This window comes from Podarcis tiliguerta (assembly GCF_965153285.1).
Source record: "Podarcis tiliguerta genome assembly, chromosome: 16".
Lineage (NCBI taxonomy): Eukaryota > Metazoa > Chordata > Lepidosauria > Squamata > Lacertidae > Podarcis > Podarcis tiliguerta.
In genome coordinates this window covers 38,568,950-38,595,169 of record NC_139549.1, presented here as the reverse complement: position 1 = coordinate 38,595,169, position 26,220 = coordinate 38,568,950, and the positions used below count along the sequence as shown (strand labels likewise).

At 46.6% G+C, this 26,220-nt stretch overlaps 1 protein-coding gene and 1 long non-coding RNA gene across 6 annotated transcripts; both read right to left on the bottom strand.

Moving 5' to 3' along the window:
* Positions 1–1,592: 1,592 nt before the first annotated feature.
* LOC310667145 (anaphase-promoting complex subunit 5-like) lies at positions 1,593–11,774 on the bottom strand. The gene is made up of 10 exons (XM_083418870.1): positions 11,549–11,774; positions 10,735–10,814; positions 9,199–9,308; positions 8,023–8,218; positions 6,404–6,470; positions 5,723–5,824; positions 4,974–5,164; positions 2,826–2,878; positions 2,511–2,714; positions 1,593–2,094 (listed from the first exon to the last, which is right to left on the bottom strand). Exons 1-10 carry the CDS (start codon positions 11,750–11,752, stop codon positions 1,913–1,915), a joined length of 1,389 nt encoding a protein of 462 aa, XP_083274996.1. The 5' UTR covers positions 11,753–11,774; the 3' UTR covers positions 1,593–1,912.
* A 9,193-nt stretch (positions 11,775–20,967) lies between these two features.
* LOC310666898 lies at positions 20,968–26,203 on the bottom strand. Of its 5 annotated transcripts, none has more exons than XR_014506070.1 (4): positions 26,066–26,203; positions 22,576–22,879; positions 22,273–22,427; positions 20,968–21,441 (listed from the first exon to the last, which is right to left on the bottom strand). It is a non-coding gene; the product is annotated as an uncharacterized lncRNA (long non-coding RNA). The 5 variants fall into 5 exon arrangements; XR_014506071.1 differs by having other exon boundaries at positions 22,576–22,965; positions 26,056–26,192; XR_014506072.1 differs by having other exon boundaries at positions 22,576–22,934; positions 26,066–26,190.
* Positions 26,204–26,220: the final 17 nt, after the last annotated feature.

Genomic DNA, 26,220 nt, shown 5'->3' with positions numbered 1-26,220 from the left:
TGCTGGTGGGAGAGATGAGGCACAGATGATTTCCCAAGGCCGTCCACTGAGGATTTAAACCCGTCTTGCAGGAACACACACAAACACAACTTGATCCATTGGGTAAACACCCTCTCGCTGTTATGTGGTCATGGCAGGAACTGTGGCTCTGAGCTGGATACGAAGACTGCATATATGTAAACGGAAAGGGCACCGGCACAGAGGACCTGCAACAAAATGTGGTAACGTGGAACACTTCTGTTCAGGGCTCTAGCAAGCCAGTTACCCCATCTGCCAGGATACTCCATTCCATTCCACCCACCCCACCTCGCTCAACAGTTTAGCATCTTGTAGTCACCAGGGATAGACAAATCTGCCATTTTCAGGTCTCTGAGTTTTTTATTTTTCCTATCTTCAGTTTTCCACATTTCCACAGCAATTTTTTTTTAAATCATGAAATTTTCTCAACAATTTAATGTGAATTTCTCCTAATAAACACTTTTTTTATTGATTCAGCTTTGACTTACATGCACACTTTTGCCAGCTATCTTCACTAATACATTTTTATGTAGTTTTCCCCAATATATGTATTTTTGTAAACATTTGTGGGTTGAGCTTCTGTCTCAAGGCGATTTACACACAATTAAAAACACAAAAGCAACAAGTGCATTTAGAAGATTAAAACCATGGTGAAGACCCATTTATCCAGCTGGGAAAGGCTGCTGGAACAAAAATACCTTTCCAGGAAGTGCAGATAATGAGTGCTTGTTGTATCTTGAGGGGAAAGCTATTCCATACAACAGCAGCAGCAGCCGCCGCACTAAAAGCCCTGCTCAGAGTTTCTGCAGAGCTGGCTTCTGAGATCTTTGGAACTCACAAGAGAAACTCTCTTGCAGACTGCAGCCACCTACTGGGGGTATAAGGCAGTCTCTCAGGTAAGCTGTACAGGAACTTTTAAGTCAGTATCAACACCTTGAACTTGGCTCGTTAGCAAACTGACAGCGATGCAAACCCCGTAAACAAGGCAAATGTGCCCCAACAAGCAACCAAGTCACGGCGTTCTGCACCAGCAGAAGTGCCCAGATCCATCCCAAGGTAGCCCCACATAGAGCACACTGTAATGTCAGTATTCTTAGGATACATAATGTTTAAACTACTGGGGTGAAGCTGGGGTTGCCTTTGTTCATGTGGTTTCAGATCTCTTGAGACATCCACGAGAGCTAGAAATTTTGTTCTTTTCCTTAGAAGCTGGTGAGGATGGCATGCTGTGTGTAACCGAGAAGTATTTTAAGAAAGTGATCGTACTGCATCCAAGCCAGGCATACAGGCAGTGTCCTTTCTGAGCCAACCACTTCTGTGTTTCCAAACACAGGGGAGGCGGGGAGAAGTCCCACACTTTAGGAAGAAATTGCACAATTCGCAAGTAAGTCGCCAATTAGCTGCCCACACAACTAACCTTTTGTGTTCCTAAAGCCTGCTTTCCCTACAATGGAGCCACTTGTACAGCCAAATGCTCAAGTCTCAGCTGCAAGAAGAAGGGGGGCAGGAAATCCCCAAGGAAACCATGAATTGCAGCCAAAGCGAAACATATTTCAGGACAGACAGAAACATCCTTCTTTGTAGCAAGAAAAAGCCCCAAAACCTACAACTTTATTGGTACTGATTTCCAAATGCTGAGGATTGCACAGAACAAGAGACATATAATAATAAATGGAAGGAGGTGGGGGAGAAACTCCAGAGGTTTTGGACTACCACCTCATCAGCCCAAACGTGAGGACAGCACTAGTCTCGGAAAGGCTGCTGCAGAGGAACGGCTTAGGAGGCAATCTATTTGAGAGTTCTCTTGCCCAAGTCCTGATGAAGCAAAATGGCGCTGAGCCCTGTTGTTCTGGAATGAGGCCCTCTGCTCAAAGGGCTCATTTGAAGGCGTTGATCAAGGGAGCTCCTGGTGCAGCTGGCGGAAGAGCATGGCACACTGGTTCCTCTCCTGGGCCTTGCCAAGCCTGTGGAACAGCCTGGCCTGGAGATAAAGGACATCCCGGAGCTGCTCCTTACAGTCCACCTTGGCAAAATAGGTTTTGGCTTCGTTGAGGTTCAGGATAGCTGACTCCAGAGCTGTCGAAAAAGAACAAAGTTTTTCTTCTCCTGCTTAAACATGTGTCTTGTTTGTTTCATAAAATCCATATATTGCCCAGCTGTTAAACCCCCCCCCTCAAAGATTAAACAGTGAAATATATTAAAATGCAGTTGATTAAATAGATTATAAAGGCAGCTGCCTATCTGGGCCTTCGGGATTCTGCCTGAACCAAGCCTCCACCAGCCACGCCTCTCCTTGGCCCTGCTCTGTCCCCTTCCCATATCACTTCCCTGGCTGGACTGTGTCCCTGGACGGAGGATGGAGGGTGGTGTGTGTACCCAAAGGATGCCCTTGAAGGCCTGTGCCTCTTGGGCTGAGTCCCCCCACCCGCAATATATCGTTCCACTCGCATGCCTATGGAATAGAGATGGGGAGGGGCACGGAGAGTTCTTACCTTCCACCTTCTTCTGGGGAGGGTAGGAGGCAGCAGAGGCGACCTGGCACTTGACCACCAGGAAGATGGCGACTCCTTTGTCCAGCACTGCCCCGTGAGCCAGGATGGGCTCGATCGCCATGTGCAAAATGCTCAGCGCTTGCTCAGGAATGCCAAGGATTAGCTGGAAGGGAAGCGGGAAGCCCCAAATGTCAGGCAGAGATCATCACCTGCTGGTTTAGATTTTGCTTTGCTGAATTAGGTATTGTGTAGAAGTTAAAACGGAGTTTGGGGAACTTGTGACGCTCCCAGATGTGAGCGGACTACAATTCCCACCATCCCCAATGGCAGGCTGCGCTGGCCGGGACTGATGGGATTTGGAGTCCCAACTGCAGATTATGTTGGTGAACGGCTATTTTAGATCCCACATTCCAAGGTCATTCACTAAGCCCAAGTACAGGAGAATGAAATAAATGCCTATTATCCCCCCTTTTATTATAATTATTATAAATTTATATACATAAAAATATATATTTATTTACAGATAAAAATAAGAACCCCTGAAAACAGAAAGTGCAATCGTTTAAAAAACAATTAAACATTGATAGATGTATTAAACTGATATGCATATATAAGTTTTACCATTTCTTTTTGTACATCGAATTTTAAACTGCAAGCCTCTTGGGGCAAGGGGCTGTCCCCTTACACCACACTGATAGAACTGCATGCAGGGAGCTGCTACAGGAAAGCCCTGTGAGCTCCACGAAAGAGAGAGGGGCCACCCACACAAGAGGCCCAGCAGGACCCCCAGCCTCACCCCACGGCTGCAGGGCTCTTAGAAGGCCCCCAGGGAAACTCGCCTTGGGAGCAACAGGCAGCTCAATGCTCACCTGATCACCATCTCGGTGTTCTTAATTTTCTGGCAGTGAATCAGGAGCTTCTGCAGGAGTTTGTGCGCCTCAGACATTTGATTCTGCGCTTTAAGCAGGATGGCTTTTCTGGAAGACAGAATCCCAGGAGCCCCCAAAATGGAGTCTGAAGCACGTGATTTCAAGTGCTCAAAATCTCTTCCCTCAAAATCAAAGGTTTGTCAAAATGCTTATTTTGGGCTGGATCAAGCATAAGATTTTATTTACTTGTATCCTACATTTTAGCGCCTTACTGTCACCAACCACTAAAAACAATAACCAAATAAATAAATAAATTCCTCATGTTCTTTTAAAAATTTCTGAGAATTTAAATTTCTGTGGTTTAAGTTACGTTTAAAATTTTGTATTTTGTCTGGTTTTTTTTATCATAGTAAGCAGCTTTTTATCATAGTAAGCAGCTTTGAGACCTAGATGATGAAAAGCAGGATATAATTTTTCAAAATAAAATACAGACTTCTAATAATTTACTGCAAAGAATGGATTGCAATGAAGTGTCAATAGTTTCTGATCCAACCCTAATGCAGGGGCTCCCAAACTGTGGTCTGCAAGTTTTATTCAGGTGGCCCATGGTGTGTCCACATTATATATTCATAGTGATTTTTAATTGCATTTTAATTGTTTCTTTTATTTTTATTTATTTTATTTATTAAATTTATATACTGTCCTTCATCAAAGGATGAGTTTACAGTATAAAAACACAACAATTCATAACATAATAACAAACAAACAAACAAACAAACTCCTCTCCCACCAACACATCTGAAAGGTCATAGAACTCGGCAAGGCAAAAGTCACCTCGCCATGGCAAGAGCAAGATAACCACTTCATTTGTGTTAAAAACGTTTCATCCATTACTGGAATGACAAAGTTCAGGACACATCCTTAATCAGAGCAATCCCGTCAGTTGCTGTTTATTTGTATAACCACATTTCATATCCATTTTTTTGATATTATTGAATGAAACTCAGTGAGTCTGGGTTGTATCCAGCTAGGCCATGCTCACTGTGGACCCACAGAAATCAAAGGAGTCAAGTCAAAGTCTATTCATTCAATGGGCCCACTCAAAGGCTGACTTCACTGAACAAATCCTGTTATTCGTGTTTCCCTCCATTAAAATGCTGGTGATGATTTTCTTTCCAATTTCCTATTACTATTCTATTCTTTACCATCATTTTATCACTACAATTTTTAGTTTATTTTGTTTTATTTGTTTGCGGTTACCATTACCGATAAGGAAGGGAATTGTAAAAGAGATTACCATATTGCATACCTGACCTTCCCGAAACCCCCTTGTGCAAACATCCTTACCTTCTGAAGGTGGCATGCTGAGAGGGCCTTCTTCCCCTCCTCCAAAAAGGCAGAGAGCTTTTAAGTGCTCTGCCTTGCTTACCAGGCAAGTGCCGCTCAGCAAAGGGCTCTGAGATGCCCTCGCAAGATCTTGTGGGACCATCTTGAGTTCACATGAGATCTCTCAGAGGGAAAGCAGCAATGTGGCAGATGGGGGAAGAAGGTCTCATGCCAATTTGTGCAGCAGGAGGAACACGAAGCAACTCACTAGTGACCAAAGCGGCAGTGCAGCGCAGCCAAGTTGAGAGCTGCGTATCTCAGGCTCCGCCCGCAGCCTTCATCGCCGTTGCTTTTGCTTTCTGCGCCGGTGAGAATCAAGCGGTCAAAGTAGTGAAGGAGACTGTGTGTTGAACTGAAGACATCTTGGACCCGAAGGCCGTTCAAGTAGCTTAAATAATGCTGGAAGTGAAAACAGCAACAAACAGTGATCAGCTTGTGAGTGATCAGAGGCAACTGCAATGGCCACACTGAACACAGATTTAGCGCACAGTAATTTGGTGAAAGGTTGCGAGGTCACCCAATGATAAATCTAGGGGCCATGAGGCCAAGAATCTGGTGGGCTAATTTCAAACCACAGTACTTTCCACTTTCCTTATCACTGCGGTCCCCAACCACATGCTCCTCTTTTTCCTGCCCATTCCCTCTTTCTCAATTTCCCACCCCCTCCTTCTTTCAGCATTCTGTACCAATTCCCAATGCTTTCCCAGGTTCCCTACCTTTCCTAGCTGCTAATTTGTTGACACATTCTTCTTTTCTGTATGCCCTCCTTTAGAAACAGGGCACCTCAACCAACGACAGCTCTGCTGCCTGACCTGCCTAGGGCATACTTGCTCAGCCAATGATGGTCAGAGATGTCACTAAAACTGCTACCAGTACTACCAACACCAAGCTGCTGTGTGTGCTACAGTACAGATTACACCAGACTGCCTAGGTGGGGAGAAACCAAACCAAACTTACTGCTTCAGCAAAATCTGGGTTAAATTTTAACAAGCTGTTCAACTCCTTTTGCAAAGATGCTGGAGAGAGAGCTTTGGTCTCATCATTTTTCAATAAAGATGCCTGGAATTAAATTAAAAACCTGTCACTTGAGCAAGAAGACAAAGACAAGCATGAATTTGCTGGGATTAAAAACCATTTAATTTTATTATCACCACAGCAACAGAATCCCTTCCGTATCAGGAAGAAAAAGGTGGTTGACAGCATGTTTACAAATTGCCATGGAGAGATTTAGCCAAAGCTTCGTTAGGCTACACTCAAAAGAGAGGCTCTTGCTAATTTGATTACGAGAGATGAAAAGCAGGCTTAAGGGATTCAAGCAAGAATGGCTCTCAAACATACCTTTCATTCTAGCATCCAGATGTCAATGCAACTGAACTCAAAGGCTGGGATCCAAAGCCCTTTGAAATTTTCAATCACATCAACAATATATTTTATTTTAAAAACCGTTTCAGAATTCCAACAGAGTGAACAGGTATTAAGGTGTGAGGAAACAGGACAGACCTCACATGGCATTTTAAAGACACTAAGAATGGAGTATGTCTGGGGATAACCAGGTGCCACCATGGAAAAGCCCTCTCTCCCAGGAGCCACACCTTTAGCTCACCCGATTGGCAGGTTTAAGAATAACCATTAACTTACCTGTTGAGAGAGGAAGTATTCTGCTTGCTTCTGTGACAGCGGGCCATTGCAAGATATTTCTTCCTCCCTTGAGACAGAGCAAAAGACCCACTGTGAAATTCCTTCAGAATTCTAGGCCTGCTAATAATTACAAGACCACCTTACCCCAAGGCTACCAAAGAGGCTGAAATGGCTTTTCTATATGCTCGGCCTATTGAATCATAAATGAAGAAGTCCGGGGGGGGAGGGTCAAACATTACTTCTGGCCTGAACCACTCACTCACTCATTTTCAGCCCCTCATTTGCAATATGGGTGTAATATCAACAACCTCCATGTCTTTCCAGGGTTGTTGTAAAAAAGATTGAGATAATGTGCCTTAAGGAGTGGGGGGAGGTGGAAAATGAGCTCAGAGATACAGCACGTGTTGCATGAGGAAGATCCTACATTCAGTTCCTGGCATTTTCTGTTAGAAGGACCTAGTCACAGATGGTGGGAGAGACCTTTTCTCTAGATTCTGGATGAATTTGCTGTGCCAATTAATGGTTCCTCATTATTTTGGGGGAAAGGGACAAGTGAGGTGCCACAGGGTTCTGTCCTGGGCCTGTTGCTGTCCAATATCCTTATAAACGACCTGGAGGAAGGAATTGAAAGGATGCTCATCAAATGTGCAGATAACACAAAGCTGGGAGGGATAGCTAATGCAACAGAAGACATAATTGGTATTCAAGATGGCCTTAACGGATTGGAGAACTCGGCCCAAACTAACAAAATGTGTTTCAATTGGGACAAAGTAAGGTTCTGGAAGAACCAGCTGCACAAATATAAGATGGGCGATATCTGGCCTACCGGTAGTACCTGTGAAAAGGATCTAGGGGTCTTAGTAGACCACAAGCTTCACATGAGTCAACAGTGTGATGCAGCAGCAAAAAGGGATAATGCTATTCTAGGCTGCATTAACTGAAGTCAAGTCTAACGTTCTAATCAAGGGAAATTATAGTCCTGCTCTATTTTCCCTTGGTCAGACCACAGCTGGAGTACTGTGTCCAGTTCTGGGCGCCACAATTTAAGATGCATATGGACAAGCTACAATATGTGCAGAGGAGGGCAACCAAGGTGATCAAGGGTCTGGAAACCAAGCCTAATGAGGAACAGTTGAAGGAATTGGGTTTGTTTAGTCTAAGTGTGAGATGAGATATGATAGCCATCTTCAAATATCTGAAGGGTTATCACATGGAGGATGCAGAAAGCTTGTTTTCTTCAGCTCTGGAGGCTACGGCCCGAACAAGTTACAAGAAAGAAGATTCCAACTAAACACCAAGAACTTTCTGACAGTAAGAGCTGTTTGACAGTGGAACAGACTCCCATGAGAGGTGGCTGACTCTCCTTCCTTGGAAATTTGAAAGCAGGGATTGGATGGCCATTTGTCATGTATGATTTAGTTGAAATTCCTGCACTGCAGGCGGCTGGACTAGATGACCCTCAGAATCCCTTTCAACTCTACAGTCCTATGATTCATATGGCTGTGCTGGCAGCAGCTGATGAGAACTGGGAGGACACCAAGCTGACAAAAGCTGCTGGAAGGATTTATTTATCAAAGCAGGGCAGAGACAAGTTTTAGGAACAAATCTTAGAAGCTTACCTGAGAGGCCCATCAAATTCATCTTTCTCCATCTTCCCTTCCAGCTCCCCACAGTGGGTCAGTTCCATCTCAGTCTCGTCTCCTCCGCTTTTCTTCTCATCATTTTGGAAGTACTGCTGAAGAGCCGTGTAAAGCTTGTACACTTGGCTGAATGAGAGCTTGTTGTACGCCAGGATCATGTGGCGCAGGAACAAACCTACAGAGAGAGGGGGGAGGGATCTGTTTCTTGGAGTGTATTAAGATGTCTTGATCTCCATCAAATCCTGCAGTACCCGCTCACACCACTATGGGGAGACAGTCCTTATAACCAAGATAAGCATACTCCATGCTAAAAAAATTTTTAATCACATGCCCAAATAAACTCTAATTTTGCACTCTGGATGAATGATGCAGCTTAAGCAAAGCAAATCCACTTTGTTTTGCATAGCTTGTTCTGGTCATGAATAGTGCTTAGGAGCTCGGTGGCTCACTTAACGTGCAACTCCAATCACTAGAAACCATATTCAACCATACCACTGGCTTCTGAGATTTTAACTAACATTTCCCATCCACTTTTCTGTATATCTTCACAGGCGAAAGGATCAGAAACTAGTACAGACTCAACTCATAGAGAACTGAATTCTTTGCTCTCCAGTCTTCCTTTACTCCCATAGACTTTCAGCAAAGGTATAAACTCACCCATTCCTTTCTGACCTCTCTGCTAGCCACTCCTTTTATAGAGGAGTTTCCCTAAGACAGTAAAGAATTCTCAGACCTCCTCATCTCAAACCAAAAGGCTTCTTTTTCCTCTTTCTCCCTCACACACTGTTTCCTCCATGGTCTCCACTAGTGAAAACATAAATGAAAGGCTGCTTCTCACCTGACAAAAATTGGCACGCTGAAGTCACTAATCAAAACCATGTTTTGTGCAACGTGCAGGTATTGGGAAACTGCAGCTTGCTGGAGTTTTAAAAAACTTATCAGTGCAAAATATCATCAGATATGATAAGCTACACATATGACTCTTTGTAATGTTAGAAACAGCTTTGCCTTGAAAATAGGAGGAAAGTGAGAGAAGCCCTGCTTTCTTTCCCCTGCCCAGGAAGAAGAGGTGAGCACTGTGGGCCCAGCACTCTGGCAGCCCCTAAGGATAAAGAGAGGCTCTCCAAGGCTTTTATATAATAAATGATACAGTACCTACAACGCTGGTTTTGTGAACTTCTGGTTCTGTTCCACTGAATGCCTCCGAAAGATCATCAAAGAATTGTTCCATATCTTTCAACTCCCCTCCTGCCATTAGCTTTATTCTGCAAGTGACACCACCACACAGAGAGTCAGATCATGTCCATCCAGCCCAGTTCTGCCTACTCACATTGGCTGAAGCTCTCCAGGAGTCTCAGGCACAGGCCCTTCCCATCACTTGCCACCTGATCATCTCAACAGGAGATGTCCTGAACTGAACCTGGGACCTTCTGCATGCAAACCATATGATAGTCCACCAAGCTATTGTCCTCTCCCCAAAGAATAATGTGGGGAAAGGGGCAGGGGGCAGCATTCATTTAGAAAGTGGCATTAAAATTAGATCAATCTGGAATTTCATTACTATTATTATTATTATTATTTTAAGAATTATGTGCCAAAGAAGCCTTAGAGAACAGGATGAACATCCAGAGGAGGGAATAGGCTGGATGCCTAAACAAGGCGCTTCTACAGAGATTGGATATGGATCTTGCTTCCCCACTGGAAGGTTTCTTCAGGCTGGGCCTAGACAGAGCCAAACATCTGGAGAGGCATAGAAGCCCTCAATTTCAGCCTGCCAAGAGTATTGCAGCAGAATAAACCTGCCCCCTGTTGGAGGAGAGCCTCCCCTGGAACCCTTAGGCAGCTCTAAGATCTGACTTGCTGGGATTTAGGACTGACTCCTGAACGAAATGAACTAGAAAAGGGAGAGGGAGACTTGGACACTCTGAAGAAAGAACTACAGTGGTACCTCGGGTTACGAACTTAATTCATTCCAGAGGTCCATTCTTAACCTGAAACCGTTCTTAACCTGAGGCAAGCTTTTGCTAATGTGGCCTCCCACTGCCGCCAGAGTGCAATTTCCGTTCTCACCCTGGGGCAAGGTTTGCAATCCGAGATACTACTTCAAGGGTCAGCAGAGTATGTAACCCGAAGTGTTTGTAACCCGAAGTATTTGTAACCCGAGGTACCACTGTACACTCAAGCAGACCCCTGGAAGAAGAGGCATCATCAAGCTTGGGGAAACCCCTCACACCCATGGTTTGCAGAAGTACACCTGCACGTGATGGGGGATGGGAGGGGGGAACCCTAAAGGGGGGGGGGGACTAAAAAACAGTCCAATGAGGTTTTAGCATGCTGAGTGGCCATGCAATATTGACTATTAAGGGCAGGGAGAGAGGGAAAGACAGGAAAACTGGGCTGGGGAATTGATAGAATAGAGTTTCCTGGAAAATGGCTTTGTTGGCTTATTGCATATAACCAGAACATTCTGCACTGCCCTTTGGTTTGCCCACTTGTTTAAGCAGCCACATTACTCTGGTTTAGGTTACTTAGACAATGCGAACTTTAGATCAAAAGTTACTAAACCTACTACTATGTCAATTTATCATGCCCTTAACTACATACGTGTTTAATTCTGCTTGAAAAGTATTCAGGGTTAAGATTAAGAACTCTCATCTCAGTTATGCTTATGGAAAGAACAAATGAACTTACCTTATTTGAACAGAACTCGCTAAGTGTGGGCAGCATTCTTCAATAGCTTTAATCAAGCGAGACAGTGTCATATCAGGTCCCTAAATAAAGCACACGGAGAAACACAAAATAGTTAACAGCAATTTCTAAATGAATACAAAAGTAAACTGTACCATCCCCAACATCTATAGCCATCTTTACTACTACAGGAAAGAATGTGCCCATCTTTGCTTGTTGCACTTGCACCACAAGAATTCCCAAGCTGGGTAATGAAAGAAAGAAAAATAACGAATAGCTCCCTATGCATCCAAAGAATCCTACTGAAACTCCACCTTCCTTGCAGCTATGAAGGTGCAGCAGCCCTGTCTTCTTCACCTGGTCACTCTGGCACTGCCATCAAAGGCAGTCCTACTCCAATGCCCAGTGAAGAGGGGCCAGAAAACATAAGAAGAGAAGAGCACTGTCAGAGCTAAACAAAGGAAAACCCTGACACCTCTAGTGAAACCTAACCTACCTCACAGTGGTGTTGTGAGGGAGAGAGAACCATGCACACCACCTTGAGCTCCTTGGAAGATGAAGGTGGCATATCAATGCACACAAACAAATAACAACGCATAAGCTTTCGCCGACGACCGTCCGCACGGGCATGAATCTGATGCCCCCGTGTATGTAGGTGTGTGTTGGATCATAAACGGCGAGGAGAGAGAGGAATTAAGGGCATAAGGGACAGAGCTGAACCCGCGTCTGACATCGTGGCCACTCGCCCAAGTGCTGCCGTCGGCGGTCGACAGTGGCCCCGGCCGACCCCCCGCTTCCCGGCGCCGCCCTGCCCCACCTGCAGCAGAGGCAGCAGCAGCCGGTTGAGGCGCCGCCTCTCGAGCAGGCTGAGGTGCGGCCCGGCCCGGCCCAGCTCGCCGATCAGCGCCAGCAGCGCCATCTTGTACGGAGTGACCCAGTCCTTGGTGCCGAAGACGTTGGCGTGCACCACCCCGTTGGTCATCATGGGGTTGAAGTACAGGCTCTCGTGCACGCTGGCCATAGCGCCGCACGCACGGGCGCTGCGCAAACGCCGCCGTCACCCCGGCAACCGCGCCTTCCTCCCGAGCCGCCCCGGCGCGAAAAGCCCAGGGCCAATCAGAGCGCGGCTCCAGTACGGCGTACTTCTGGGTTGAAGTGGAAACGCGGGGCGCGAAGTAAAAGGTTCCGCGTTGCTTTGGTTCCATGTCAGGGGGGGAAAAGGTAGGGTATGTAAACAAATATAAAACCATAGCAGGGCTGTTCTGGCTTGGTCATTTACATAGAATGGAAGAGCTAGCCACTAGGCAAACCAACCATGCATTACAAATATGTCTACAAATATGACACGAAGGTTGGCAACAGCGACCCCGCCTGTGCTACTCAATAATAATAATAATAATAATAATAATAATAATTTATTATTTGTACCCCGCCCATGTGGCTGGGTTTCCCCAGCCACTCTGGGCGGCTTCCAACAAAGATGAAAAATACACTAAAATGTCACATATTAAAAACTTCCCTGAACCTTCAGATGTCTTCTGAATGGCAGGTAGTTGTTTATCTCTTTGACATCTGATGGGAGGGCGTTCCACAGGGCGGGCGCCACTACCGAGAAGGCCCTCTGCCTGGTTCCCTGTAACTTGGCCTCTCGCAGTGAGGGAACCGCCAGAAGGCCCTCGGAGCTGGACCTCAGTGTCCGGGCAGAACGATGGGGGTGGAGACGCTCCTTCAGACAACAGCAGTGCCTGGAGACAGGCGGTCAAGTCGTGTATCCACGGTAGTGACCGAAGGAGGAATGACCGCTGGAAGGAATGCAGTGAAGAAGAAATGCCATGCTGCATCAGCGCCAGCACAACCAGATACCTTCATCTGCCCCAGCTAAGGTTGCCACCCGTCTTATGTAATACAGGATTGCCCTGTATTTCAGTGTAAAATTCTAGGTCCTGTATTGAATCAATATAGGTCCTATTGTAGCCTTTTTAATCCATGGGTAGGAATAATTGTTGCACCCGAGCAGAGACAAAAAGGAGCCAAACGACACCAAGGGGTTAATCCAGAGAAAGAGCGTTTTATTCTGCCATCCGGAAGGGCAGAGGCACCTGTGTGATTCAGTTCACAAAAGACAGGCCGCACCGAAAACATTTTACAAGCAGGTTTTATCCTTTTTTTCAAACCCCTTTTCCCTGTCCCCCTTCACAGATAGAATGTTGCTTTTTTCGTTCCCTGGTTCTGTTCCCGGAAGTATGTTGCAAATCAATGTACCAGGACAAGGTTGTTTCTATCTGGGAACCCGAAAGGTTTTCTGTTCTCAGCTCTAGGTTTGTTACAGCGTTTTTGTTACAAAGAGGACTGCTTAGTTTGTGCTTTTTGTCTTAGAGGAAATTGCAGTTTTTAAAATGCGTACGCCGAGGCCTGGCTGGGGGGGGGAATTCACAAACAGTTTTTAGGGCTTTCTGGGGTAACCCTAACTGTACCCCTTCATTCCATACCTCTCAATTTTGGACAGCCTTTTTCTCAAAAAGGCTCGTCCCAGGAAGGCACAGGCTGATATTCTCGGGTCAGAGCTATAATCTGGGGGCGAAGCATGCGAGAAATCATATTGCGTGTCATTGTATGCAAGCATTGCAGCAAGCAAGGTACAGAAAAGCAAAAAATTAGCAAAATGAAAAGTGGGCCAAGCAGCAGCAAAAACAGGCCTTTTACCCATCCTGGTTTTGGCAACCAGTCAAGCCATGACATGTCCCATCCCTCCCAGGTTTGGGTAGGAATATGGGCCACTGTTTCAAGTCCTGCTGCCAAATTGCGAATGGCCTCACCATGATCAGAGATGTTAAAGCAACAGGCCCCACCGGTGAGATTTAATGCTGCACAAAAGCCGCCATGTTGCGCCAGGAGAAAGTCCAACGCTAATCGGACTGAGAGAAACGCATTGCGTGTCTCATCCAATTGCGTGGCAATTAGCCTAAGGGCCGTGGCTGTCGTGTTAGCAACAATCTCTACCACTGCCTGGAGTCTGATTATGCGGTTCAAGTTATAGATTGGTCCCCTTGCCCCAGAGATTTTCTCTCCCCGATTCCAGGAGGCTGGCGCATAATGGGCCAGTATCCTTTCCGGAGGCCACTGATTTTGGCCCCAATCCTGGGAGCTGCCACCTGCAAGTGTTGCCAGGTCAGCCGAACGCCTCCTTCTAGGGGGTGCAGAGGGTATCTGGTCAGGAATCCACATGGGGGGTATTAAGTAGGCTGGAAAACAGACCCCATACCATCCTCTTGGGAGGGCATGATAGGCCTTTCTGCCACACACCCAGTAAACGTCCTGACCATGGGCAGATATGGTGCCTGTCAGCAAGCGGGCCAGGCATGCAGTCAATTTGGAACCAGAAAAAGTTCCTGTCTTGGACTCAGGCATGTCAGTTGGGGCTGGGAAGGTACGATCACAGTGGGAAGTGCCCACATAGGTCTGAGCGTCACTGGCATCATTTGATTTGTTGACACAAAGGCAGCCAGTGATCCTGTGAACCTGGAAAGGGACGGAATGATTCCATAAGGAAGAATGGTTGCCCAGAGGCTGGAAGGCAACAAGTGGAGTTGTAACCAAGGATTCATTCCAAGGCACAGGGAGGAGTGGCATTCCTCCCAGAGCATCTACAGGGGCCAGAGTGCAAACGGCACAATTGGTCCGATTTGCAGAGAACGCAACCATCTCAGCAACCTGAATCCACTTATTATATGTGTGGTGGGCCCCCCACGATTGCAGCAGTTGTCTGGTCACTGTGAGTGGTATTGGCATTTCAAAGGTCAAAGGCAGCAGAAATACCAGCACGGGGACCCACAGTCGTATTTGAGCCATTGTATGCATGTGGAGGGGCTTAGGTAAGTGCTAGAGAGTGGGCTGGGGTGTAATTACGCTGAAAGAAAAGACTCACTAGACACCCTCCTCTGCAGGGGTGGCGTAAAGCAAACCATGCCCAGGTACCTTCAATAAAGTTCAGTTATGCAAAAGGAAAGGAAAGAAAATGTGAAAATGTCCTCTTTCAATCCATGCTGGATTCTTGAGCCGTGCAAAACGTCAGCTTCCGGAGTGACGTGAGCAGGGCTGGTGGGCGTCTGGTAGGCGTTGGACATCTTGGGTCTCTTCCAACAAGGCTGGAGCGATGTCTGGACGTCTGGGGTGAGTCGAAGGGGCCAGTGCAGATCAGGTGTCACAGATGCTGGTGACTTTAACAGCTGTAGAGAAACAGGACAGCCTCTGGCCGGTTTACCTGTCAAGAGAAGAGAAAAAGAAACACACGGCAGAACGACTGTACATTGACAGATAGCATTTGCACCTAAGGTATAGGCCTAGCAAACATTAATTCAAAAGGGTATGCTTGGCAGGAAACTTCACAAGGGGTTAACAGTTCTGTTCCTTGGGTTTAGTTTTGCCAGCTGAGATTTTTTTAAAAGTCTCATTCTTGTGCTCTAAGTTTCAGAGCTCTCGTGGCCTGTAAGGCATGTTGCAAATTTCAGTTTTCATCTGCCAAGTTTGCTAGTGTCCAATGTGTTCCCTTGCTTCTGGCAAAGTATCAAAGTTTCAAAATTCCTATGTTATGCTGCAGCTTGTTTTTCAGAATAAAATTGCACCTTAAAAAGAAAAACTTGACAAAGTTCACAGAAAGCATTCACTTGCTTTTTAAGAAAGTCACTTTCCTCAGGTTAGTGCTTGGGGCAAGGGGGGTGGGTAACCCTTGGCCTTCTGGGTTGTTTGTGACTGAACCGTAAATCCAGACAGTGTGAGGTTCAGGGTAGCTGGTTGGTGAGAATGCAGCATTTTCCTCTTGGGATAGCAGCCAAGAGATAACGCTCTGAAGCTACCTCCAAGCGCCTGGCACAAGGGGGAAAAAAAGCTGATGTCCTGTTACTTGCATGATTTAAAAAAAACAGTCTGTTCACATGTGTTCTGCAACAGTCTTTGAGCAAGAACAGAGATGAGAAGAAATCATTTTTTTGAGAAATCTTATTGTTCTCAGCCTGTGGGGGTGGGGTGTGTCGGGCGTGGGGCCTGTGGGCATTCCATTTCCCAATGACCCTCTTGCCTGCAGATGGTGCACTGGTTTCTTCCCTAGGCGTCTTCTTTCCCTCCCGTGGACACCCTCCGGGATGTCATTTTTGGCTGCTGGCTGCTTGAAGACAAACCCCTAATTATTTTGGCTGGGTCCTCTTCGAAAGAAGGATTCTGACTTAGGGTGCTTGGAGGTCTGTGGTCCTGGACATCAGATGACTCCAGGGGGTCGTACACTCGGTGGGGCCATCAAAGTGGAGTTTTAGCTACCTCAATTGCAACATCAGTATTGTCCGCTGACCTGAAGGCATTTATCTTGCGGATTTCCTCAATGGTCAGTATTGTAATCCCAGGGTTTTCAATCCCTTGGGTTTAATTGTCTCTTTTTTAACAGTTCTGTCCTATGCGGCTCTCAAAGCCTTCTGCTCTGTTTCTTTCTGTCTGCCAATTCACATCCTTGCATTGTGCTGCTTCTAGAACCAAGAAGCCACATCCAGCTCACTCTTTTAAACGGTTCTACATACTGGAACACTCTGTCAGACTGCTTACTAGTCCATCTTATCTCTTTATCTAGAGTTTTTCTGAAGTCATCATCATCACAATCATCATCACCTTCCTCTTCACCTTCCTTGCTTGCATCAAAAGGGGGTTGGGGAGGGGCAGAGGGGGAAATCTTCTCAATTGGGTCCTCAGTCTGGGCATTGAGCGGAGAAGCAGCCCTATTTGGTTGCCTTGGCGCAGTTGCTACATATGGTGGTGGTGGGGTAATTATCTCCTCTTCCAGGACTGGCAAAACTGGAGGCTTTTTAACTTGTAATTGTACTGAACACAGTTTGACTTGGGCAGTCACAATTCTATTTTTCCGAAGCCATGAGGGATTTTGATCCACATTGGCTTTCCAGATAGAAATATAGGGAATCTGATCTGTGTGGGCCTTGAAAATGTTACTCCATAAAATGTTGACCAAGTTTGGATCAAAGGATCCTCCAGGAGGCCATTCTGGTAAATACGAAGGCCAGTCAACTTCACATAAATGTTGGAGTCTGCTTTTTTTTGAGTTTACATCCCCCCTCTTCTGCTTTCATGGCACTTTTCCAGTTTTCCAGAAAGCTCTGTAGTGGTGTCTCAAGAATTGTTTTACTGCTTTTATTTCCCATGACTCTGGGATCCTGGGGACACTGGGACACTGGGACACTCAGCCCTCCTAACGTTATTTTCTCTCACTCAGTCACAGGCCGGACGTTGCTTTCAACGTCTCACACACTCAAAACATTCACTGGAGTGTCCCCACACGCACATTCAGAAAAACAAAACAAAAACCCATGCACCTTCCCCAATCCCTTTCCCTCCCAAAAAATAACTACAACCGGCAGCGTTTAGACTTCGACCGGGGCCCAAGAGCACTCTACTGCTTCTTTTGGACACAAAACCAACCATAACCGGCAGCGCTTAGACTTCGACCGGGGCCCAAGAGCACTCTACTGCTTCTTTTGGACACAAAAAGAACCATAACCGGCAGCGCTTAGACTTCGACCGGGGCCCAAGAGCACTCTACTGCTTCTTTTGGACACAAAAAGAACCATAACCGGCAGCGCTTAGACTTCGACCGGGGCCCAAGAGCACTCTACTGCTTCTTTTGGACACAAAAAAGAACCATAACCGGCAGCGCTTAGACTTCGACCGGGGCCCAAGAGCACTCTACTGCTTCTTTTGGACACAAAAAGAACCATAACCGGCAGCGCTTAGACTTCGACCGGGGCCCAAGAGCACTCTACTGCTTCTTTTGGACACAAAAAGAACCATAACCGGCAGCGCTTAGACTTCGACCGGGGCCCAAGAGCACTCTACTGCTTCTTTTGGACACAAAAAGAACCATAACCGGCAGCGCTTAGACTTCGACCGGGGCCCAAGAGCACTCTACTGCTTCTTTTGGACACAAAAAGAACCATAACCGGCAGCGCTTAGACTTCGACCGGCGCCCTGCAGCACCCTTTTTGCTGCTTTTCTGGGCAATACCAAAACCAGTGGCACTTCTTCTACCCTGCTGGCGGAGTTGATCAGACTCTCTTATTGCTCCCACCTATCCCTGTGGAGCTTACCTTGTTCCTTGAGGTACCTTCTTTCTGCACGGCCGTTGCTCTTTCTCTCCGTCACTTGTCGCGTGTCCACTCAGGAACGGGTGGCCAGTCCCTCCCACGAAGTTGGCAGGATGCGCGCTGGAACTGTTGACCCAGGATCCTGAGCTGCTCGCCTTGCAGTGACGCCCTGGACCTCTTTGTCCCTCGATCTCGGGGAACGTGCTTATTCCCGGCCAATGCACCAGAAATATGTAGCCTTTTTAATCCATGGGTAGGAATAATTGTTGCACCCGAGCAGAGACAAAAAGGAGCCAAACGACACCAAGGGGTTAATCCAGAGAAAGAGCGTTTTATTCTGCCATCCGGAAGGGCAGAGGCACCTGTGTGATTCAGTTCACAAAAGACAGGCCGCACCGAAAACATTTTACAAGCAGGTTTTATCCTTTTTTTCAAACCCCTTTTCCCTGTCCCCCTTCACAGATAGAATGTTGCTTTTTTCGTTCCCTGGTTCTGTTCCCGGAAGTATGTTGCAAATCAATGTACCAGGACAAGGTTGTTTCTATCTGGGAACCCGAAAGGTTTTCTGTTCTCAGCTCTAGGTTTGTTACAGCGTTTTTGTTACAAAGAGGACTGCTTAGTTTGTGCTTTTTGTCTTAGAGGAAATTGCAGTTTTTAAAATGCGTACGCCGAGGCCTGGCTGGGGGGGGGAATTCACAAACAGTTTTTAGGGCTTTCTGGGGTAACCCTAACTGTACCCCTTCACTATGTTGAATCAATACAGGGCACAGTTTGTCCTGTATGTCTGCTCTGCTGTGAGCTCTCTCTCCCTCTGCCCTAACTTGGGGGAGAGAGAGGACCTGAAATACAGAACAAAACTGTATCAATACAGGACGTAGCATTTTACACTGAAATACAGGACAATCCTATATTATATGGGACAGGTCACAACCGTACATGGAGGCAGCAGATCTGATCTCCAAGGCATGCATTGCCTGCTCTTGCTGCGGTGGTGGTAGCAACAGCTGCAGCATGCTCCTTGGAGGCTGGATGTGCCTCCTCCATAACAGCTCCACACCCACATGCAATGCCCTCTCTACAGCGGCCTCTCAGCATAGAATTGTAGAGTTGGAAATGACCCAAGGGTCATATAGTTCAACCTCCTGCAATGCAGGAATCTCAGCTAAAGCATCCATGACAGATGGTGGAAAAAGGTAAAAGGCAGATCTAGACGGATCCTCGTGAATTCATATCGGCCGGCCGGAAAGGCACCTCACCACCTGCTCCCATTCACCTTCAGTTCTCTGCAACTCCGCCAAACTCCAGCCCCGGTGTGCCCTCCCCACGGAGGGAGAGCTGCGAGGTATTCCCGAGTCCAGCCTGCTCTTCCCCATCCTCTCCCAATCTCGCACCAACGCTCTCTTCTCCTTCGCTGTCCCGGGGATCAGGAGACAGGGGGTGGCCCTGCGGGCTGCCGGAGCTCTGCATGCTCTCCCTGGTGAGTGATCGCTCAGCAAGGCACCCTGGGGCTTGTAGTGCAGCTGCTGAGCCAAGTGACCAAGCCCAAAGAGAGCCCCCAACCTCCATGACTCCAGTGACGGCAGCATCAGTGACCCCCTTCTCTCTCGCCGGGGAGAGCATGCAGAGCTCCGTAGCCAAACACCCACACGCTTCTTGCGCTGTTGGTCTCTTCTCCTTCACTCTCCTGGGGATCAGGAGGCAGGGGGCTCTCTTTGGGCTCTTGGGGTCAACATCCTCAGCCCAGGCGTCATCATGGGTTGGCTCCTTCCCTCAAGTTTTATATAAATGACATGATTTCCTTGTTGAAGATTCATTCCAGGTGCTTGCAGTCATGGGGTTGTTGTCTGTCACATGACGGTGTATGTTTCCATTCCACAAAGTGGGAAGTGACGGAGACAGGATGTTTGTGTTACTGTGTTCCGTGAAGTGGGACTTTTGTCCTTTGTTCTCTCTCTTTACTGTCTGATGAGAAAGAGCAAGGAGCTAAGTCAGAATCCTCCGAGTGTTTTACAGTGGTACCTCGGGTTAAGAACTTAATTCGTTCAGGAGGTGCGTACTTAACCTGAAACTGTTCTTAACCTGAAGCACCACTTTAGCTAATGGGGGCCTCCTGCTGCTGCTGCGCCACTGGAGCACAATTTCTGTTCTCATCCTGAAGCAAAGTTCTTAACCCGAGGTACTATTTCTGGGTTAGTGGAGTCTGTAACCTGTAACCTGTAACCTGAGGTACCACTGTATATGTAAATAAAGGTAGATTAGCCAAATGCTGAGCTACTGAGTTCTGTTACGCGGACTGCGCAAACTCTGCGGATCTCTAATTGATGTCTGTTGTGCTGATGTCTGTTGATATCGGTCGCTGTGATGTTTGGGCAGAAGAAAGCTTTTGAAGCTCCCGAACGATTGACCAGGAGGGAGAGAACATGCCAGTCGGGCATGTGTCTCTGCCAGGGTCCTACTCAAGAGTAGGACGACACCCTAACATTCCTACCTTCATAATACGAATTCTCACCCTCCAATACTCACAGGAAAGCATATTCTGGTGCTGCTTTACGCAGATGATGCAGCTACCCTCGCAGGATCACTGACAGGCCTTCAAAGAGCCATGAAAACACTGGCAGCATATTGTAAGGAGAGCCAATTCGAACTCAATTACCAGAAAACCAAAATCATGGTTTTTGCCAAGAGGCCCAAACTACGTACCTGGTACATCGATGGTCACAAGATCAAGCAGTTCACCTGCTTCAAAAATCTGGGTATAGCCCTTTGCTCATCAGGAAGCAGAAAAGCCCACGGCGACTACGTTCAACGTGCAGTGAAAAATATAATAACTACTCTAGGCTTTAACCCACAGATTCTACTTGACATGGGGTATGAGCAAGCAAAAATAAATAAATTAAACAGCGTGTGGAAGACACACATTGCCTGGCAGATCTATCCAGGTCCCCAAAATTTCTAATCAATGAAACCAGAAGGTACCTCACCTCCCAAATGCTATACATATCCAACCTTGAAATCCCCAAACAGCAAAGGGCTTTTACTCTGGCCCGTTGCCAGGCCCTCCCCTCAGCTATTCAGGATTGGAAGAAAAGAGGAACTGAAATATGGTATATACATATTGTTTATTATTCGTCTTGCATAAATTTCTGTATATTACTTTGATACATATTTTTTGCATTTGTATTTTTTTTTTCATTTTTCTATATTCATTATTATTTTTAGGTTTAGTTGTTTGAATGTGTGTCTCAAGTGCATTTGTGTTCACTTCCTTCTGATCAGCATTTCTGAAGACATTTTTTGCATGAAGGAACTGAATCACAAAATTTGGAGGCATGCAATTTTGGAGAATAGCTGCATTTCGGTTCATACCTTGGTTCTGGAAGAGCAAATTTAGAAGGTTTGCATTAAACAACCTTAGATTGCCCCCTCCATCCTTCCTTCTGGGTGTCACTTCCAGCAGCAGAGCTAATCCTCGCAGGCTGAGCTTCTGCACTTCCTTGTTCCTGTGCTCCAGCCAAAGGAGGAACTGCACCAGGGTTTCCTTGCAGGGCTGGATGCCCAGGCGGTTCTTGAGCAGCTAAAGAACCCCAAAGAGAAAGACGCTTACCAGGGAGGAGACCGGGGAGGAGAGTGTTATAGGCACTTTTCAGACGGAGGTTAATACAGGTTTTCGCTTTATCCACCACCTGTAGTTTTACTACACACTTTAGAGTTCTACGCAACTAAGTTCTGCTCCGATTAGAGCCGCTGAAATGAATAGAACTAGAGGAGTCATGTACATTGATTCCTATGGGTCTACTCTGAAGATGACTAACGGTGCAGACAACCCTTAGAAAAAAAGTAGCTATGACACCAGGAGCACCTGGTGAGGAAAGGAGGGGGCCTTTAATCCTTCGCTCCCAATCTAAACTGGGATGGGTGCCTGTTATCTGCATCACGAGAATGGGGAACCTTTTAAATGGGGAACCTTGGGAACAGTAGTTCTTTAAACCACCCAGAAAATAATGTTATTGGATTGCTTTATGTCAATGACAATGGTAATCATAGCAGTGTGAGGGAAGCTAAAAATCTCAAAATAGTCTCAATACTTCCACCAAATTACAATTCCTGAGGTTCCTTGGAAGAAACCGTGGCAGCTGAATTGATTTGTAAAGGTGATGCCCTGAAACACTCTGGAGATTCTTTTTCTGCCTATTTTCTGAATGAAATCAAGGAATGCAGAGGCTATGGCCAGGCTCAGCAAGATCAGCCTCTCCAAGCAGCTGCTGAGGACCCTAGGGCCAATGCTGGGATTGGGAGACCCTCTTCTGCTCCTGGGAGGGCATTTCCCTCTGGGAAAGACACAGGAGAAAGTCTCCACAGTCCACATTCAGCAGATATGGAGAAGGGGGCTCTTTGCTCTACCCACTTGTCCGCACTCTTCCTTCAACGCCTGTTCCCCTCACCTCCAGAAAGATGGCTGCAGTGACTTCTGGCACCCCGGCAAAGCGCTTATTCTTCAGAGCTGAAATGATGTATGCTGCCAACCCAGGAATCCATCACTGGCACCCACTGCTGAAGCCCCTGAAATGTGTAACAAACAGGATCTTATGAGCGAAGGGACAGGCACCCCAGAAAGCAGAGCAAAGAGAAGCACATTCTCACACCATGCAATGAATGAGTTCTGCTTGTTTGCCATAATGTTTGAAGATCACTGTGCTCTTCCTCTTACCTCACCAGGGCACACAATCCCTGGTCAAAGGTGTCGGGGCACAAAAGGAGGTCCAAGGTGGCCATCTCAGCCGGTTCATCCATAGTGCTGAGAAGCTGCTGTAGCGTTTCCTTGGCTTCTCCTTGTAACCAAGGCAACGGCAGAGTTCGCAGGAGGGTCATTGGTACCGACGGTGGGGATCAGGACTTTTTTCCAGCTCTTCAGGCCAGCTAGGACAGAAGCTAGCTGGACCTGGAGTTCTTCATGGCTGAAGCCCTCCGGCAAAATGCCAACGGGCTCAGCAACATCCAGTGGTGCTGGGATACTGAGGAGAGAGAGGAATTGAACTTTGACAAAAGGTTTAGGATGACCAGCAGCTTCTGGGTTTCTAACAAAGGTCTTGAATGTCACCTGGTTTTTGCTTAGTGTATCATTTGAATAGTTTTATAACAAACTGTTCATTTTTTACAATATTCATTGCCCACTCTGAATTGAGTATTTTCAATCCCACAGCTTGGGAACAAAGGAATAAAAATAAACAGGGGGAAATAGTATTCAAGAACCACCAAATCATATAAACCACAAATTAATAGCATTGTCACCAGTGCTTCTTTTCTAGGAAAAGAGATGCTGGTACTCAGTGCACAAAGACCCACTGGCCCCACAACCCAGACCCCAGGCACAAAAGCTGAGGGCTGCTTGTTTTGTGCCCTTTGTGGACTATTGAGGGAAATATTATAGCTTAATGAACTCAAGAGCAGGATTTAAAATATGAGCAACAGACGGAATTAGAGAATATATATAGCATTGAAGTGCTGATATAAGAAATAGAAGGTACTGTGCAGCAAAGGAGGAGAAATTCAAACACCATAGAAAATGGGATGGGAAGTCAGGAAAAGACAAATTTATGTATTGAACTATATATTCTAAACTTTTGAAAATTTAATAAAATGGAACAGCTTGGTGTGTAAAACAATTTTACACAAATTTCAGCTCTTGTCCTGAAAACAAATTCCTGGGCTGAGCACATCCTCAGACACACTTTGTTCTCTCATATTTTCTAAGGCACCACCTCACACCCCTCTCCATCCCCCATGCAGGACGCAAGAAGCATCATCGCTGCTCAAGGGCACACCCAGGCAAAATATCTGCAGGGCAGGGCCAGAGAAGGGGTTCCCTGGTGGAATGGGAAGGGAGGTGGCCACAGGACCATCCCAAGGACCAGCTAGATATCTCTGGAGGGCCACATTCAGCCTCTGGGTGTGAGGTCCCCCTGCTCTATGCCATGGTCAGGGCCACACGCCTCCATCTGCCCGTGCCACTCCCAGCACACCTAGACTAGACCCCAGGAGCTAAGTCCACTGGAAATGGCCATGTTCACTTACTGCCAGGAGTTCATTGGAAGCCGTATTTTTCTCAAAAGTAGCAAAGGGTAAGCACCACAAATCTTTGTACACCTGTACATGCTGAGGATCAGAGAACCTCAGTTCAAACGGTTGCACATTCTGCTGCTGGGCAACCACCATTGCTAGACTAGAACCCACGGCCACCATGCCCAGGTTCTTGGAGAGCCCGTGTGGTGGAGTGGTTAGAGCACTGGACTAGGACCCGGGAGACCAAGGTTCAAATCCCCACGAGGCTCACAGGGTTACCTTGGCCCAGTCTGACTCCCTCTCAGCCAGCCTGCCTCACAGGGTTGTTGTGAGGATGTTTCCCAGTGTTCTTTATTGTTGCTTGATACCTGAGTCTTGCTCCTCAGGAAATAGACTTGGCAATACCACCAGCTTATTTTTCCATAAGAAAATATAGTGTTCCTTTTGGCTGTACCAGAACAGCAAAGAGCAAATTTAACTCCAAGCACTACAAAGATGGCATACATTCTTTTAAATGTACAGTTTAATATTTTTATTCTATTTTCTTTCATCCTGCTATTCAGTCAGAAACGAGGAGACAAGTCCTGTCCTCAGGTTTGAAAACTAAATAAGTAGACACCCGGCAAAAGGGATATTGAGGAAGAAAGTAGAGGAAGAATAACTTTTAACAATGGCCAAAGGCATTGTCCATAGACAATCGTGTCTTGTATTTAGACAGAGCTGCAGCAGCTGTCCCAGCAGCCCTTGATCTGAGCAAGTGGTGACAGGAACCTCTTTGTTTACTCTGGCACACATGATGACCTCAGTTGGAACAGCTGCTGTGGGACAGAACTGCCCCCTCTCTCTGCTTTGTCATATTGCAATTTCCATGATTCTCTGGGACACTGTTTTGTGGGGTCTCAGGAAAAGCCACAGAGGCCTGTTTTTGTCTTTTTTGGGGGGGGGGGTAGCCTAAATGATGTCATTTTGCTTCTGTAAAAAACCGCCTGCTTTGGAATTTAGGAGGATGAGCCACAAATATGTGAAAACCAGATAATGTTGCTAGGTGATTTCAGGAAAACCTCCCTCTGCCAGGCAACTCTCCCCTTCAAGGTCTCCAGGCAGGGTGTCCTGTTTTGATCAGCGCAAGGAACCCCGAAAGAGGGAAAGGGAGGGGGGGTGCCTATAAAAAGTATGAACAAAGGATATTTGGGGCGATTTCACCATCACACTGGTGAGTGTGGCTCGCCTGCTCTGTTTTACTCAGCTGAATAAACAAGTGATTATGGGAATCTCCTGTGTCTATGGTATGTATTGGCTTTTCAGTGACCAAGGCAACTTGGGCCCGGTTAGCAGACCCCAATACTTCCTAATGCTTTAATGTGCTGTAAACTGCTTTGATATTATTTTATTAAAAATATAAAGCAGTATAGAAATGAAAATAAGAGTAATTCTCTTTCTGACACCTGCTTCTATATCTCTCCCTCCCTATCAGTGGATTGCCAGGGGAAGGAACCAGGCCACCCTTATCTTACCAAAGGCTCTGCAATGTAAAAATCAGGGCTGCAGATTTCCCACTCGTGGCCTGTGGGAAGGGCCCGCCCTCATCCTGACAGCACTGCTAGCCACCCCTCCACCCCACGAGTAGGGCCATTTGCACAAGGCCTTCAGGTTTGCCAATAGCTAGCAGCTCCCCCAAGACGCGTTGTAAAGCAGTTTTTCAGACAGTTTACAACAGCAGTTTGGTGTCCTGCTACTAAAGAAAAAGGCATGCTAATATGTAGAATTTATAAATGTGCAATTGATTGCATCTATATTCCCACTGCAGAATTCACACCAGGGCTACTGAAAAAGGCAGAAGCCGTTTTGTTCTGTTCGGCAGTGCAATAAAATATATTCCCGTTATGTACCGGTATGTATGCATGTATGTATGTGTGTGCGCGTTTTTTTTTTTTGTTTTAATGCAATCAAGGTGCACTTCAGCCGCGGCCGCTGTGGACTTTGGCGGAAGGCTGAAGAGAATCCCTCAACGCCCAGTCCTAATAATGCCGACCCAAGATGTAAATAATGTTGCATTCAGTAGGGGCTTGCTCCCATGCCCATGCTAAGGGGAGTTAGAGTTGCCGCTTTAAATCGTGTATTTATTTACAGTGACTTACCGAAGAGAGATACGGAGGTCTTACCACTGTCAACTGTCCCCCCCCCAATCTATTTCTCAAAGATATTACAGAGCAAACGAACAGATCCCATTAGAAAAGAACGAGCTGTGACGTCATAGCCATTACTTCCTCTTTCCTCCCTCTCCCAGTGGAAT

What these genes read in the sequence shown, in the direction of transcription:
- LOC310667145 (XM_083418870.1), bottom strand. Translation starts at nt 11,752, where the DNA reads ATGGCCAGCGTGCACGAGAGCCTGTACTTCAACCCCATGATGACCAAC. An exon ending in TGCTGCTGCCTCTGCTGCAG is followed by an intron (nt 10,815 to 11,548) that starts GTGGGGCAGGGC and finishes TGCTTTATTTAG; the next exon opens with GGACCTGATATGACACTGTC. An exon ending in AATACTTCCTCTCTCAACAG is followed by an intron (nt 5,825 to 6,403) that starts GTAAGTTAATGG and finishes ATTTAATTCCAG; the next exon opens with GCATCTTTATTGAAAAATGA.